The following is a 17,348-nucleotide window of genomic DNA, read 5'->3' as shown; positions in this document are numbered from 1 at the left end:
TGGAGAGCCTAGCAGAACAGAGGCAGGCATAGTGCATGGCTGTGTCTTGCCGGGGAGTCGCGGTGTCAGGAGGTGGCAAGGACAGGCCCAGGGTGGAGGTAAGAGCGATGGGCCGCGGGACAGGCCTGCAGTCCGCTGAACACAACAAGCCCCTTCTCCCCGGAGCTTGGAGAGCGGGGGATTCATCCTTAGAGACTGGAAAATGGGGGGGGGGGGGGGGGGGGGGAGAATGGGTCAGAGTGCCATGGATGGTGCCATGTTGAAATGTCAACAGCACACGGTCCTAAAATAAATGGGAGAAGGTTCCTCTTTGACCTGGGTATATGGCACTAGCAAAATTTGGCATCCTAGGTAGCTTCCTATACTGCTCATGCCTAAATCGGGCCTACCTAAAATATTTAAATGGAAAATAGGCCCCCAGAGGATAATAGGCCCCCAGAGGAAATATTGTATCTGGATTTCTACTGTTTTGCATGTCTGAAGTTTTACCTCTCTTTTTATTCTGACATTTTAATTACAAACTCATTTCTACTGGGTGTCTCAGCTTGGGCTCAGGATTCCTTCACAGCCTAGGTTGAGACAAAGATCTCTATCTAATGATACTTAATGACTGTCAAAAAGCAGAATTAGCTGGAGAGAAAAGCTTGCTGCTTTTGATCTATGTATGGGAAAAAAAATGTGATGATACAGAAGGCCGGATATGATGGCTTCAGAAATGTCATCTCAATTCGCTCTGTGTATTCAGATCTGCCTCTGGTTGCGAAGCCTTTAGTGAGTTACAAGGATAAGGCAGATCACTGTAGGACTGAGACATTATGCCATCAAAACCGTACAAATAAAGGATTAAGATGAAACAAAATCCCCACTGACCTGACGAGTGCTGCTTCCAGAAATATACACTGAATTAAATTGTTTCATGTGCGTTCGGGCTTTAGTGATCTCTCTCAAGGACTTAAAGATCTCATCCACAGCAAATTTTGTCTTCTGAAATGTCAATTCAGGAGAAGATTCACAACCTAAAGTAAAACAAATATTGTTATAAAAGAATGATATTTATTAATTATGATTTAATAATGAGCAATGAACTTATTTAGCATAAAATTTAAAATGTATGTACAAATACAATTTGTGATTGCCATATGGCTTAAAATAATGCAAATCTAACTATTACAAGTCATTTAGAGTACAGCACTGAAACAGTCTAGATTAACTGATTTCAGTGAGTACAATCAACAGAAAAATATTTATACTTTTATTTTTAAAAACAAAACTTGGCCTAAAATGAATATCAAATGAGGCGGAATCAGATTGAAAAATACAGTTTGTTTTCATTTTTAGCCAAGATCCTGGCACATTGCTCTGTTTTCTTCTAAAACAATATATACAAAATGTTTGGGAAGTTAAGGAACAGATTTTCTATATTTATCAGACTGTAAGAGGCAGCAAGATTTTGAAATGAAAAAATAAGGAAAACATTTTTCAGTGAATTCTCATGCTGGGATTTTTTGTTTTAGGACTTTTTTTGATAAGAACATATGAAGTGCTTCACAGGTCCATTGATCCCAGGATTCTGACTTTGACAATGGCTAATTCGGGTCACTTGCAAGAATCCAGAAGATCATTTTCTTGTTGCTGATTCCCAGAAGTAAAAGAGATGGTAAGCCACACCTGCCTGGTTAATAACTTTTAATAGTCCCCTTTTTAAAAACTAGCCAAACTAATATTGACCACATCCTCCTGCAACAAACTCTATACCTTAATTGGGTGCTGATTGAGAAAATACTTTCTCAATTTTGTTTTAAATCTGCTACCAATTAGTTCCATGGACTGTCTGCTAGTCTGAATACTGTTTGATAAGGTAAATAACCATTTCCTTTTAACCTAGTTCATACCACTTAAGATTTTATAAACTTCTATCCTAGCCCCTTCTTGGCTGTATCTTCTCCAAGCTGAAAAGTTCTAATCTGTTTACCCTTTCTTCATAAGAGCTGTTCCATTCCTTTTGTTATTGTGGTTGCCCTTATCTATTGCTTTCCTATTTCTGCTATATTTTTTTTTCAGATGGGGCAACCAGAACTGCATACAATATTAAAGGTGCAATTGAACCATTTTATACACACACACACATTATGATATTCTTAGCTTTATTCTCTATTTCTTTCTGAATAATTCCCAATATTCTATTTTGTTATTTTAACTGCTGCTGCACCCTGAGCTGTGGATTTCAACATATTGTTCACTATGACTCCAAGATCCATTTCCTGGGTGTTAACTACTCTCCCACACATATACACATGCTCACTCTCATATGCTCGCTACTACAACACACACAAACTCTCAGTTGCTCTCTCTCTCACACACAAAAGCTATCAGTCTCATATGCTCTCCCAAACACACACGCTCTCACTCTCATATGCTCTCACCTCCACAAGACTAGTTTTTACTTCTGCATGTTCTCCCTACCACACAAGCTTACTCACACATGTTCTCCTCCCAACACACACACACACAAGCTCTCATTCTTATATCTCTCCCTCCACATACACATAAGCTCTAACTTTCACATGCTCTCCCCCACACACAAAGTCTCATTTTCATATTCTGCCTCCTCCCCACATAAGCTCTCATTCTCACACACACACGAGCTCTCACTCTCCTATGCTCTCCCATACACACAGGCAAACATACAAGCTCTCACTCTCGCATAAACACGTACACACAGGACCTGTTCTTTAGCTACCATGGTATGCAAACTGCAGCTACTCTGCTGCAGCAGGCCCTCTCCTCCTTCGGCCTCCATGGGGATGGAACCCGCAGTGGCTTTCTCTCCTTGTTTAGCCACCGTGGGAATGGGACCCCTGCAGTAGCCATTCTTCAGACCTCTTCTGGTGTCAGGCAGCCCTGATTGGGTGAGCATGAATCCAAAGTGGGTGGGCCATGGACTCATAAGAACATGCCATACTGGGTCAGACCAAGGGTCCATCAAGCCCAGCATCCTGTTTCCAACAGTGGCCAATCCAGGCCATAAGAACCTGGCAAGTACACAAAAACTAAGTCTATTCCATGTTACCATTGCTAATGGCAGTGGCTATTTTCTAAGTGAACTTAGTTCCACCCATGTTGAAATCCACAGTTGCTGCACATTGAGCTGTGGATTTCAACATATTGTTCACTATGATTCCAAGATTCTTTTCCTGGGTATTAATTTCTAATATAGAACCCAGCATTGTGTACATAGGGAGCACAAATTCAAATCCATCTATGCTACAGCATTCGTGCATGATAGTGAGTGCATAAAGATTAAAGCTAAACTTTTATAAACTGTACAGAAGGGGCTGCAGTTTATAAAATATCATGTATTTCTGGTCCAAACGTACAAGCGTATATTTTAATACGTGTTATTTCTAATGCAATAAAACGCGCTTTTTCTCTAGCCATTTTATAAACATACACCGTATATTTTATGCATTAAATTATTGTGATAATGTGCAAATAACTCAGAATTAAACATGGAGGCAGGTATTTTATAAAGTATGTGCAGATACTTGGAATCACCAGTTCACCTAGAACCTCTAGCCCTTCACCTACCCTAAATCCCTAGGGAGAAAGGACTCACTAAGGCTCCTGGATGCCAACACTCAGAAGCTAGCTCCTTTTTTATTTTGTCTACACAAAATATTTTAAGAGCTGGAACTCAGAAAGACTGGGACTCAAGGAGCCTGAGGGAGGAGCTAGTGGCATTTGTTTCACTTGGGGTCCAGGAACTTTCCCACAACTGCACAAGGAAAGCAAGAGTAAAACAGACCCTCCGTGCATGGTTTAAAATGCAGGCCTGCCTAACGCCTTTAACACAATGAAAATGAGGTCTATGCTGAACACATGATCTCACTGGGTTTACACTGTCTGTGCACATGTAGACACATAAAAGAGTATCTCTGCACATGATTGCATGCTTGGCCCCGAGATCCTCCAAGTCATTATCAGTATGAGTGGCAAATATGTGGCCTCATGGGATACCCAAACTGTTAGCTGGCACTGCCAGTGAGGACTCTCGAGGTAGCAGGGCTGTCTACTTCCCTCTGCCTTGCAGTTTTTCCCACTCATGGGACAAACAATTACAAGTTCCATTTATCTTTGAATAGCCGCATAGCCTGCCACCAAAACTGCTCCTTTCAGGCTTAAGGGCCAGTTGTGTTCACAACAGCAGTGGCTCCCATCGGAAGCGTTTGACTTTATAAGAGCAGGCCGAGTCTCCTGACAGCTATGGGTCCCATCACAACAATGAATATTTAGATCTAATTGGAGGGTCTCCAGAAAGGAAAAGGCCCTTTCTTGTTTGTGGCTCTTTAAGCTCGTTGCAATGGCTATCATTGAAGGACTGCAGCTGGCAATATTATTCATAATTTTTCATAAAAGCAGCTTTACTACTGCTGCCTAGCCCAGTCAGTCCAAAGGTAAGGGAATTAAACCTAAGCGTACAGGAGGGCAGAGCTTGAAGGAGGAAGGAGAACTGAAGGGGAAGAGCTCATATGCAAATACTTCAGATAGAGGGGATCCAGCCAAAGGCTTCATCTACCAGATTTCTCAAGTTTCAACCTGGCTCGGTTGGAGGCCTGGGAGCCACCCACAAGTTTCTGAGCCACCTGCCAAGCCCTGCTCAACCAGGCCTGAAGGGAATTCAGAAGCTACTTACCAGGCCCTGCTCTGCCAGGCCTAAAAGGAAACTTGGAGTCACTTACCAGACACTGCTCAACCAGGCCCCAAAGGGGACCTTGGAGTCACCATCCAGGACCTACTGAACTAGGTCCCAAAAGGAACCCTGGGAGCCATGCGCCAGGCCTGCTCCACTACGAGAACAATCACAAAAATTGTTGCCCTAGAAGCTGAGATCCTGTTCCACCAGCGAAAAGAGCACATAAGCTCTTGCCCTCGGCGCAACTCCATCAGGGACCAGGCCCGAAGGCCGGGGTACCTGGAAGCCAAGGAATCCTACTGCACCAGCTCAGCATGTGTCCACCATCTGCTGGAGACAGAGAAATACTGGCCATTGCCAGTGCAGCACCAGCCTATATATCAAGTGATGATATCACAGAAAAAGGGTGTGCCCTCTGTCTCCATTTGCTGGTAGGTGGAGATAACTTGTTAGTCTGGACTGATGTAGCAGGATGATATGGAAGCATAGTTTAGTAATACAAAAATAATTTTCAGTTAAGTGGGGGAAAATTTCAAATATCCAAATCAACCTGCTTAACTTTCTAAGCTAATGGATAGATCCTTTGAAAATCTATCACTATGGCTATAATTATAAAAACTAAACTGACTGCTAGAAACAAATTACCAAAACCATGGTATCTAAGTGCAAACACTGGCAAAGATTTGTCTTGCAAATCCACCCTAGAACAAGACAGGGAGGGAAAATTAATATAATTGTGCTCACAACATGAGGAATCCATATAGATGGAATTGTGTTATTTTTTTATCAGAGGAACAAAGAGCGCATACTGAAATTTCTTGCCAACCATTCTTCTTTTCTTTATTTGAAAAAGTATAGTGGTGGGCTTCCCAAACCTGTCCTGGGGACCCCATAGTCAGTTGGGTTTTCAGGATATCCCCAAAGAATATGCATGAGATAAATTTGCATATCATGGAGACTCAGTATATGTAAATGTATCCCATGCATATTCATTGTGGATACCCTGAAAACCAGAATGGTTGTGGGGTCCCCAGGCCAGGTTTGGGAGGCCCTGGCATAGCGGCCTATTTTAAGTATAAGGAAAGAAAAGCATGTCAGGCGTACTGTAATTCAGAAATGCAAAATCTCCCTAAGGTGTAATGGAAATGGACTCTTGTCCTGTGGCACAGTTGGCACAGCACAGTAGGTGAACTCACTAGGCCCACGCAGACAGCTGGCAGATGCGCCCTGGGTTAAGACAGAGCTGGGGCCTCACCTGTATCACAGCACCATTCCCTGCCGGTTCCAGGGGCCAGCAGGACTTAGGCAATGGTCCACAATGCAAAGACAAAGAGAGAGTCCGGGGTCAAGCAGGGGTCAGAGAAGGCCTCAGTCAGAGAATCAGGCTGAGAGTTGGGGCAGGGAGTGAGTAAAGCAAAGTCCAGGTCCAAAGCAATGGTCAGAGGCAAGCAGCAGGCAATAGGGTAGTCCAGGTCCGAGGCAATGGTCACTAGCAGGCGGCAGGCAAAAGAAAGGTCAAGGTCTGAGGCAATGGTCACTGGCGAGCGGCAGGCAAGAAAGAGGTCCTGGTCTGAGGCAAGAGTCAATAACCAGGAATCAAACCAAGATAGACAGGATGGGGAGAAGACAGGACATGGAGGACCAGAACAAGACAGGTCGGACAAGGAAAGGTAACAGAGGCTAGGTAAGGCAGAAACCAGGCAAGGCAGGTAGGACAGCGAGGCAAGGAGACAGACAGCAAGACAAGGCACAGGAAAGATAGAAAAACATTGCAAGACAGGTTAAAAGGGGAGGTGAAAGAAGCTATTTTAGCCAAAAGATCTTCATTCAAATATTGAAAGAAAGATCCAACAGAAGAAAATAGGATAAAGCATAAACATTGGCAAGTTAAATGTAAGACATTGATAAGACAGGCTAAGAGAGAATTTGAAAAGAAGTTGACCGTAGAGGCAAAAACTCAGAGTAAAAACTTTAAAAAATATATCCGAAGCAGAAAGCCTGTGAGGGAGTCAGTTGGACCGTTAGATGATCGAGGGGTTAAAGGGGCACTTAGAGAAGATAAGGCCATCGTGGAAAGATTAAATGATTTCTTTGGTTCGGTGTTTACTGAAGAGGATGTTGGGGAGGTACCCGTAATGGAGAAGGTTTTCATGGGTAATGATTCAGATTGACTGAATCAAATCACGGTGAACCTAGAAGATGTGGTAGACCTGATTGACAAACTGAAGAGTAGTAAATCACCTGCACCGGATGGTATACACCCCAGAGTTCTGAAGGAACTAAAAAATGATATTTCAGACCTATTAGTAAAAATTTGTAACCTATCATTAAAATCATCCATTGTACCTGAAGACTGGAGGATAGCAAATGTAACCCCTGTATTTAAAAAGGGCTCCAGGGGCGATCCGGGAAACTACAGACCAGTTAGCCTGACTTCAGTGCCAGGAAAAATAGTGGAAAATGTTCTAAACATCAAAATCACAGAACATATAGAAAGACATGGTTTAATGGAACAAAGTCAGCATGGCTTTACCCAAGGCAAGTCTTGCCTCACAAACCTGCTTCACTTTTTTGAAGGAGTTAATAAACATGTGGATAAAGGTGAACCGGTAGATGTAGTACACTTGGATTTTCAGAAGATGTTTGACAGTTCCTCATGAGAGGCTTCTAGGAAAAGTAAAAAGTCATGGAATAGGTGGCGATGTCCTTTCGTAGATTGCAAACTGGCTAAAAGGAAACAGAGAGTAGGATTAAATGGACAATTTTCTCAGTGGAAGGGAGTGGCCAGTGGAGTGCCTCAGGGATCTGTATTGGGACTCTTACTTTTCAATATATTTATAAATGATCTGGAAAGAAATATGATGAGTGAGATAATCAAATTTGCAGATGATACAAAATTGTTCAGAGTAGTTAAATCACAAGCAGATTGTGATAAATTGCAGGAAGACCTTGTGAGACTGGAAAATTGGGCATCCAAATGGCAGATGAAATTTAATGTGGATAAGTGCAAGGTGATGCATATAGGGAAAAATAACCCATGCTATAATTACATAATGTTGGGTTCCATAATAGGTGCTACAACCCAAGAAAGAGATCTAGGCATCATAGTGGATAACACATTGAAATCGTCGGTTCAGTGTGCTGCAGCAGTCAAAAAAGCAAACAGAATGTTGGGAATTATTAGAAAAGGAATGATGAATAAAACAGAAAATATCATAATGCCTCTGTATCGCTCCATGGTGAGACTGCACCTTGAATACTGTGTACAATTCTGGTTGCTGCATCTCAAAAAAAGATATAATTGCGATGGAGAAGGTACAGAGAAGGGCTACTAAAATGATAAGGGGAATGGAACAGCTCCCCTATGAGGAAAGACTAAAGAGGTTAGTACTTTTCAGCTTGGAGAAGAGATGGCTGAGGGGGATATGATAGAGATGTTTAAAATCATGAGAGGTCTAGAACGGGTAGATGTGAATCGGTTATTTACTCTTTCGGATAGTAGAAAGACTAGGGGGCACTCCATGAAGTTAGCATGTGGCACATTTAAAACTAGTCGGAGAAAGTTCTTCTTCACTCAACACACAATTAAACTCTGGAATTTATTGCCAGAGGACGTGGTTAGTTCAATTAGTATAGCTGTGTTTAAAAAAGGATTGGATAAGTTCTTGGAGAAGAAGTCCATTACCTGCTATTGATTAAGTTGACTTAGAAAATAGCCACTGCTATATTACTAGCAACGATAACATGAAATAGACTTAGTTTTTGTGTACTTGCCAGGTTCTTATGGCCTGGATTGGCCACTGTTGAAAACAGGATGCTGGGCTTGATGGACCCTTGGTCTGACCCAGTGTTGCATGTTCTTATGTTCTTAGGACCTTTTGCTGAGGAGTCTGGCAGTGCGGCTGGGGATTAAATCCCAGCTGGCTCTGATGTCATCTTCCCCTGCCACCGAGGTTTCCTACCACAGGGCACTTAAAGGACAGTCAGATGCACTCACACGCGCTTAAGGCAAGGCACGCAGGAGGGGTCGGGCTGAAGGCGTCAGCAGTGTCCTGGCCGCGAGGTCAGGCTGCTGGAGGGCTGGGGTTGCTGCCAGTTGCGGGGCCATCCTGTGACCAGCAAAATGTTACACAAGGAAAACATATTTTTAATATTAAACTTATCTGCAGGAGGAGGACAAGGGATCGTGCAGGTTTTGCATGAAATTGTATATTTTACAAGGCTGATTTAAAGAAGAAAAATTAAAAGAAAATGAGACCTCATTAAGAGAACAATGAGATACTCCCATATTAAAAAAAACTGTAGCTTGGTGATAATTTGCATAAAATGCAATGGTACATTTTACTAATAGCATTCTTCTGGTCAGTGATTTATTGGGTTCACGGAGTCCAGCTATTAGGAAAACATCTGGGTTTTACATTCTGTTCTTTTCTGATACGGTTTGCAGTAGCATACCAAGTTTTGCTTCATATACTTTTGTGCCTACAGCAAATACCAAAGGGAAATGTTAGGACATAATCTATATAGTTATATCTATTCACACACACACACACACACACACACACACCCCTAAGGCACACAATCAATAATCAGCACTATCATCCTGCCTAAATAAATGTATACCACTTTTGAAATTTAATTTCAAGAATAAACAAGGAGTTGCAATACACACCTATATTGAAAAAGTCATACAATATATTAATCATAGATCCCAGAATCATGAAACTTGTTTCAGTTACTGGTTCTGTTTGTGAATCTAGATTTTTGTAGATATTTTTCTGAAAACCTTTGTGTCATCTATATGCTCCTATTTGTAGGATGGAACTAATATGTTGCAATTATTGCAAGAAATACAGACTTTAGATTCAAAACACAGCCCGTGTTAAGATTATAAGACAATATTGATCATCTATGTGCAGTGTTTGCAAGAAGATAAGTAACATTTCTTCTTGGGGGATTTATGATGTTCTGTTTAATATTCTATAAGACTTTAAGATCTTATTTTCCTGAGAAAGAGTTTTGTTTGTTAAGAAAATACTATTAGACAAGAAATGTTATTGCATAGACATTTTTTTCAAAAATTATTTTTCTTGAATAAGTATCATGATATTTGGACCTATGATTAAAATACTGAATGAATTTTGCACTGCAACTGTGTGTCAAACATTTTTGAGGTCTCTTTAAAAGCATTTCCACTTCTTCCTTATCCCTGAAATTAAGTTTCCAAAGTAGTATAAATTTATTTAGATAGGACAATAGTGCTGATTTTTGAATGTTTTACTGATCTATATGGACTATTGTTTTGAATGATTTACACAATCCATAATAACTACTACAACATAATGGGCTAAATCTGTATCTATGAAAAATAAACAGTGGCCTTGTAAAGCTATATATAGTAGGGATGTGCAAAGCCCGAACCTCTTGGTTCGGGCTTTGTTTTCGGCCCGCCACAGGAAATATTCTATTTCCCGCGGTTCGGTCCTTTCAAATTCGGGGGGACACCTGAAACCAAATTTTTCCCAAAATTTCGGAAAAAATTTGTTTGGGTTTTGGGGTCCCCAAACCAGGATGAATTAGCAATTTTGTTGAAATTGCATAATTCGTCCTGAACGAATGCACATCCCTAATATATATTATAACAGCAGAAGCTACTATCCTTTCATTTTGTGCGTCAAGACAGAAATGTAGACATATAGAAATATAGACAGAGAGAGTGCATGTATAGCCTGTATCATTCTTCCCATCTAAGAGCTGCTTGATAGCTATGCGCTGGACACCATTCCTTGAGAAGATTATGAATGGTGTCAAGATTTTCCTTGCATTCCCATACTGTTGCACACCATAAAGGAAAATGTGATCTGTATTGATAATAAATCTGCCGTTAATTTAAGAAGATTTATAAAGTAAATATTCAACACTTGAGTTTTCAATCTAGACTCTTGTAAACATGGTTTATTACAGCCTCCTTTACCATAAACATAAAACATCCTTAATTATATAGTTTATAGAATAAGAATCTGCTGTTTAAAGGGTAGCAAGTAAAAACTAAATTGGGCTGTTCGTACATCACATTATTAGTGACAATAAATAAGACTCAGCTCTAGACTAACTGGCACCCTGTACAAAAACTGAAACTGGCGCACCTCCCTTCCCAGTGAAATGTACCAGCTTAATTCGTGGCACCACCTGCATCCTCACTCATTTTCCATCTTCCCCTCTTCGCTCTTCTGCCATTCTTGTCCTTGCCCATGCCCGACAACTGCAAAGCTGCGCTGGGAACCCAATACTTTTAAATGCTGCTTTCAGCTGCTGGCATCTCCCTCTTTTCCTCCCCTGCATGGCTGATAATTGTACTGTGCAGGGAAGGGAGACGTCAGCAACAGGAAGCGGCGTTTAGAAGTGCTGAGTCCCCAGCGCAGCTCTCCTGTTGGCGGCGCCAGTGGCAACAGGAGCATTTGGCCCCATGGACAATGGGAGAAAGGGTGGCACTTGACAGCAACTCTTCTTCACCCCACAGGCAGGGGAGGGTGGGAGCAGTGGGAGGCAGCAGCAACTCTTTTTCAGCTCTATGGGTTCTATAAGAAGAGGGATCTTGGCTTTTCTTTGGCCCAGCGTTTGCATCGGAAAGGGACACTAGTGCCCCCTAGTGCTTGGCACCTCGAGCAGCCACCCAGATGACACACATCAAAAATTGGCCTTGCTAAGACTGACTGCACACTCCTAGAAAACTGTGAAGTGGATTCATAATGCATAGAATGACTGGCTTATCGCTCAAAGACCATGTCATATTACTGTACTATATCAGTAAATAAGAAAGCATAAATAAGGAAATAAAAGGGGACTTTTCAAATTAACCATTTTTTTTAACATTCCTATTTATAGTAAAATCCTAAATTACCTTCTTCAATATGTTGTATCTGCTTCCTCCAATTGTGAGGAAATTTGATGAAATATGTCTGAGTCAATTTATATTTGGCCCCTGTGTGCCACAGAGAAAATGTAGAGTGCTGGAGAAATTACTTCTTACCTGATAATGTTGTTTTCCTTAGTGTAGACAGTTGGTTCTCAGGACCAGTGGATTATGCTCCCCTGCCAGCAAGTGGAGTCCATCTATCTACACTAAGGATAGATGGACTGTACTGCATCGGCCCCAATTTTTTTTTTTTTTTGCTGTAATTCTAGGGTTGGCTGCTTTGCCTGCTCAGCGATGGATAAGGTTTGAGACTCTTGTAAGCTGTTCTGGGAGTGGGGGAGGGGAGGGTTGGTTTGGGGTGGGAGTTGTGTTGTTGTTTACATATGGGAGGAGTGGTTGTTCTATATGGATGAAAGGGTTCTATTCCATGTTTCTGTGTTACCTCTTTAAATTCTAGGCATATTTGGGGGTAAATGGTAGGGATGTGCAGCAGGGACGGATTTGTCCCATTTGGCATTCGTATTCGTGGGGAGCCAAATCCGTTGCATCCGTTCTCGGGGGACCCTGGATCAGTTCATTAGTTCCGTATGTATTCGTTTCCCAAAAAAACCCCATCCCAACCCTTTAAATTTAATTAACTACAACCCCCCCACCCTCCTGACCCCCCCCCCAAGACTTACCAAAAGTCCCTGGTGGTCCAGCGGGGGTCCTGGCGCGATCTCCTGCACTCTGGCTGTCAGCTGCCGGTATTCAAAATGGCGCCAATAGCCTTTGCCCTCACTATGTCACAGGGGCTACCGGTGCCATTGGTCGGCTCCTGTCACATGGTAGGAGCACAATGGACAGCCGGCGCCATCTTGTGCTCCTACCATGTGACAGGGGCCGACCAATGGCACCGGTAGCCCCTGTGACAAAGTGAGGGCAAAGGCTATCGGCGCCATTTTGAATACTGGCAGCCGACAGCCCGAGTGCAGGAGATCGCTCCAGGACCCCCGCTAGACCACCAGGGACTTTTGGTAAGTCTTGGTGGAGTCAGGAGGGTGGGGGGTTTATTCGTTAGATATGTTGTATTCGTGGGGGTTCGCCATACGTTTCATGACCCCACAAATACAATGAATAGGGACATATACGTTGCGGATTGCCAATACATCGAAAACGAATGCACACCCCTAGTAAATGGAAAAATGAACACATGCAAGATTGCTTTTGTATTCTTATATGTGGGCAAGATGGTGCACTTTGTCTGTTCTTTCTGTCTTGGCAGCTCAAACTTGGTGATGACTGGGTGGTTCTTTTGTTTTTTGTCTATCCATGAACGATATCTTGCTCTGATCTGAAAATTGTTTCCTTAAATGTATGAGGTCTTTCAAGTCCTATAAAAAAGAAAACGATATTGCAGTATATGAAAAAACAGGGGGCGCGTTTAGTCTTTTTGCAAGAATATTCTTATGTCTAAAGTGGAACATGATAAGCTAGTTATAGGTTGCGATTGGTCTGTGTTTGCAGCTTTTTATAATACTAAAAGCAGGGGACATGCATACTGGTTAATAAGTCCTTGCTCTTAATTGTTGCAAGGTTCTTTAAGGATCCTGAGGGGCAATTTGTGATCACTGAAGTTACACTATGGGGGAACACTATATTATTGGTTAATCTTTATAGTCCTAACAGTGGTTCTAAGGAATTTTTTGCTTCCCTTTTTGACAGGCTCAAAACCTTTTCCTCTACAAATGTTATTCTTTGAGGGGATTGCAACTTATGTCTTAATTCAGAAGTAGACAGATCTGGTAGTGCAAGACTGGTTTCTCAAGTTCCAAGGAGCCTTTGTAACATTTCTCAATTTTATGACCTTAAGGACATATGGAGGGAAAAATATCCAAGCAGTTGAGACTATACTTTTCACTCAGATATTGTTCGTATAGCCGCATTGATTTTTTTCATGTGCAGCTCTACAGTTGACTGTGATAAATTAGCCTTTTTTTGTCTGACCATCATCTCATCTCTTTGACTCTTAATCTTTTGGGAGATGGGAGTTTGCAGAATAGGTGGCAGTTAAATCTTTCATTTCTAAGGAATTCTGCCTTTTCTAAAGTAATCTGGACAAAATTACAAGAATTTCAATCACATTACCCAGCTGCTGATTATGACCTGTGGCTGCGGTGGGAGACATTAAAAGTAGTTTTGAGGGAAGAAGTGATATCCTTTGCGAATCATATTAAGAACCAACTGTGAACCCATCAAGCGCTTCTATTACAGAAAATTAAGGACCCTGAAACGAAACATAAAGCTGATTCTTCCAATAAAATTTACAGGAGGCTGCAGTTGGCTAGGGATGAGCTTGCACAATTACAAGGTCAGCAGATTGAGAAGTCATTGCGCTTTACAAGGCAGAAATATGACGAACATGGTAACAAGCCTGGAGCTTTGTTGGCAAGCCTGATTAGTGCTAGACTTAATAGTCATGTTATTGATGCAATTAAAAGTGTCTCTAATACTTTATTTAACCTTCCTTCTCAAATGAATAGGGCATTTTAAAAGCATTTCGTTAGTTTACATGAGGAATCTACACGAGTTTCAGATGGGGAAGTTTTGCACTTTTTAGACTCTAGTTCTTTCTAAACTCCCAGATGAGATGAAGGACTCACCGTCGACGCCCATTATTGGTTTTGAGGAATTTAGGGTTATTAGTGCTTTAAATATGCAGAAGTGTTCGGGCCCGGATGTTTCCCTTTGGAATATTACAAACATTTTAAAGATGATCTGATTCCACTTCTGACAGAATTGTTTTATTATTTGGGTACTCCTGAAGTTCTGGTTGGGAATTTACTAGATGCCATTATAGCTTTGGTTCCTAAACCTGGGAAGGATCCTTTACAATGTAGTTCATATAGGTCCACCTCCCTCATAAATACTGATATAAAATTTTTGACCACAAATTTTACAATTTGGAATTAAAATATAATACCGGTCTTGGTGGGCCCAGATCAAACTGACTTTATTAAAGGGCAGTCTTCCATATGCAACACAAGACGGTTATTCAATATAATTCATTTAGCTAAAAAATTTAGAGCCTCTGGTATTATTCTATCTTTAGATGCCAATAAGGCTTTTGGCACTATTTATTCCTTGTTTTGCAGCATTTGGGTTTTCCATGACAGTACGTGGCCTGGATTAGATCTCTATATAGAACACCCCATGTTAGGGTATTAGTAAATGACACCTTGTCCGACTCGTTGAAAATATATAGAGGGACTAGAGTTGTCCTCTATCCCCTTCATTATTTAACCTAGCCCTGGAACCTCTTGCACAACAAATTAGGGAGGTGGTGGGGTGTGGTAGGTTTCCATGTAGGATCGGATATAGAAAAAATATCTTTGTATGCCAATGACAAACTACCATACCTCACTCAAGCAGAGAAATCTGTACCGAATTTGTTGTCCTTGATAAAGAAATACAGCGACCATTCTGAATACAAAATTAATTATACTAAATCTGTTTTTTTTCCAATTGGTCCTGCTGTGGATTCTAACCGTGCAGCGAAGAATTTCTCTTTGGCTATAGAAGGTTTGAAATATTTGGGAATATTGGTTTCTCCTAATTTATATAAATTGAATTATACAAAAAATTGTGCCCAACTATATTCAGATTTGGGACAATAGATCGCTTTTCCTTTGTCTTCGTTTGGGATGGCTTATTTGGTTAAAATGGTGGTGCTCCCTAGGTTGCTCCACTTGTTCCAGCATCTTCCCTGTCCAGTCTCTAAACAGGATTTTCAAAAATAAAATAGTTCTAGCTCTTCTTTTCTTTGGAGAGGCAAAGTTCTGCGCATTAAGTTGGCTACTCTACAGCATACTAAACAAAGTGGAAGGCTTGATCTTGCTGATTTATATCTATATTATTTGTCCGCGCAATTGCTTGGCATAAGGAGGTGGTGTGGAGTTTTGGATGCTTCCTCCTGGGTATCACTGGAATGATATCAGGTTGTTGATATGGAACTTAGTACTCTGTTGACACTTGCTCTTTCTTCTCCTGCTTGTCAGAGGGTGGGTAGGTGTAGCCCAATAAAATCTGGCGAATAGTTCATAAATTACTGACTTTACCAATGGATGGACCTTCTCCTATTTCTTCCCTGATTTATAATCCTTCTTTATCTTCAGCAACTATGTCATTAATTTTGAAGATTGGAAGATCAAGGGCTTAATAGTTTTGGATCAGTTATGGGTTAGACTACACTTTAAACCTTTTGAAACTCTATGTACTGAATAAGATATATCCTCTCATACTAAGTATATCTATGCACAATTGCATAGGAATTTAGTGGGTAGGGAGGGGAATGTTATCAGTTTAAGACCATGTATAGGATTGGAGTAGTTACTCACAACCTCTCTTTTTCGTACTAAAATAATTTCCCATTTATACATTAATTTATAAGATGGGATCAAAACGTTTGAAACTAGCTCAGCACTTATAGATAAATGGAATTCAGATTTGTCTCTTTCACTTGATAATGATAATTGGTGTGACATTTGGCAGGTACTTTACGCTTACTAGATGTAATAAAGTTCGGGAATTGATGTTTCATCTCCTACATAGAACATATAGGTACCCATTGTATTTTGCTAAATTTAGTGCGGCTAGTCCGCTGTGTGGGAGAGGTTGTGGTACACCTGTACAATGCATTATGAATCTATTTGGGGGTGTACTGTAAATGGAGAAATACCTCTTGTATAGATGAGTGAATAGGTCTTTATCACTTGATATCTGGCCTGGAATATTATTGTCTTTGTATTGTTTTCCTTGGGACCAAGTGTTCTGTGACATGTACATGCTATTCATTTTATGCCTATGTTTGTTCATGCTTCTGGTCTTAAATAAAGAGATTAAAAAAAAAATTAAAAAATGGTGAAGCAGATGGTAAGTGAACCTGGCCCACAGGAAAGATCTGTATTGTCAAACTGGAAAAGTTATTAAACATCAAACACTCCTTTTCCCTCTGACTGTTCCTGTAACATGCTGCCGACTGCAGGATGCTGCAAAGTGGTTGGCATCCCATGCCTCAAGGTCCTGAGTCCAGCATGGTTCCTGGCATCATGATCGTCTGATATATCCTGCAGCTCTAAGGGCCCTCACCAACTCAGTAGATTTATAAGCCCAGTGCCCAGGATTTCCTGTGGACATTCCCTAATTACATCATCATTACTGTCCTATGAAAGGAAGCTCAGTCCTCTGAGCCAATGCCTGAGCAATAGGTTTTGGTTTCATGTGTTCCTATTTGTTGCTGTTCTTGTTGCTTCCCTTTTGACTTTGTACGAACTCTGCCTCCCTGACCTGTTGCTTGCCTCTTGACTGTGATTAAATTCTGCTTGCCATCACCTTGGTCCGCTTCCTGACTTTGCACGAACTCTGCCTGCCTCAGCCCTGCCTTGCTGACCTTGCTTCTGACTCCTAATTCTGTTCTGGTGTTTTGGTCCTGACCATCAGCTGCTGTGAGTTCATCCTCTAGTCTAGGACAGAATTCAATGTTTCACCCATCTCTTCCACAGAATGGTAGATGCCTTTCACAAACCCTCATCTTGGGATAAAGAAAGGTCTCATTCAAAAGGAACTTACTATTTTCCAAAACCTGAGGTTTACAGCAGACAGAGTTACACAAATCTTTAGGAAATTCACTGATTATATCAAGGTTTGCAGGTTCTTACAGCATTGATATAGCAGAAGCAAAACATTCTTCCTTCAAATCGT

At 41.2% G+C, this 17,348-nt stretch overlaps 1 protein-coding gene across 2 annotated transcripts in view; it reads right to left on the bottom strand.

Moving 5' to 3' along the window:
• Positions 1 to 17,348, bottom strand: part of SCFD2 (sec1 family domain containing 2) — a 641,446-nt gene that overhangs the window by 64,301 nt on the left and 559,797 nt on the right. For both annotated transcript variants that reach the window (XM_029587632.1, XM_029587640.1), the window contains one exon: positions 871 to 1,016. In XM_029587632.1, coding sequence (XP_029443492.1) covers positions 871 to 1,016 — 146 coding nt within the window. The remainder of the gene's footprint in view (positions 1 to 870; positions 1,017 to 17,348) is intronic.

The sequence above is a fragment of the Rhinatrema bivittatum genome, chromosome 1 (genome assembly GCF_901001135.1).
Source record: "Rhinatrema bivittatum chromosome 1, aRhiBiv1.1, whole genome shotgun sequence".
Taxonomy (NCBI): Eukaryota; Metazoa; Chordata; class Amphibia; order Gymnophiona; family Rhinatrematidae; genus Rhinatrema; species Rhinatrema bivittatum.
The sequence above is the reverse complement of the archived record's forward strand: the minus strand, read 5'-3'. Positions and strand labels throughout refer to the sequence as shown.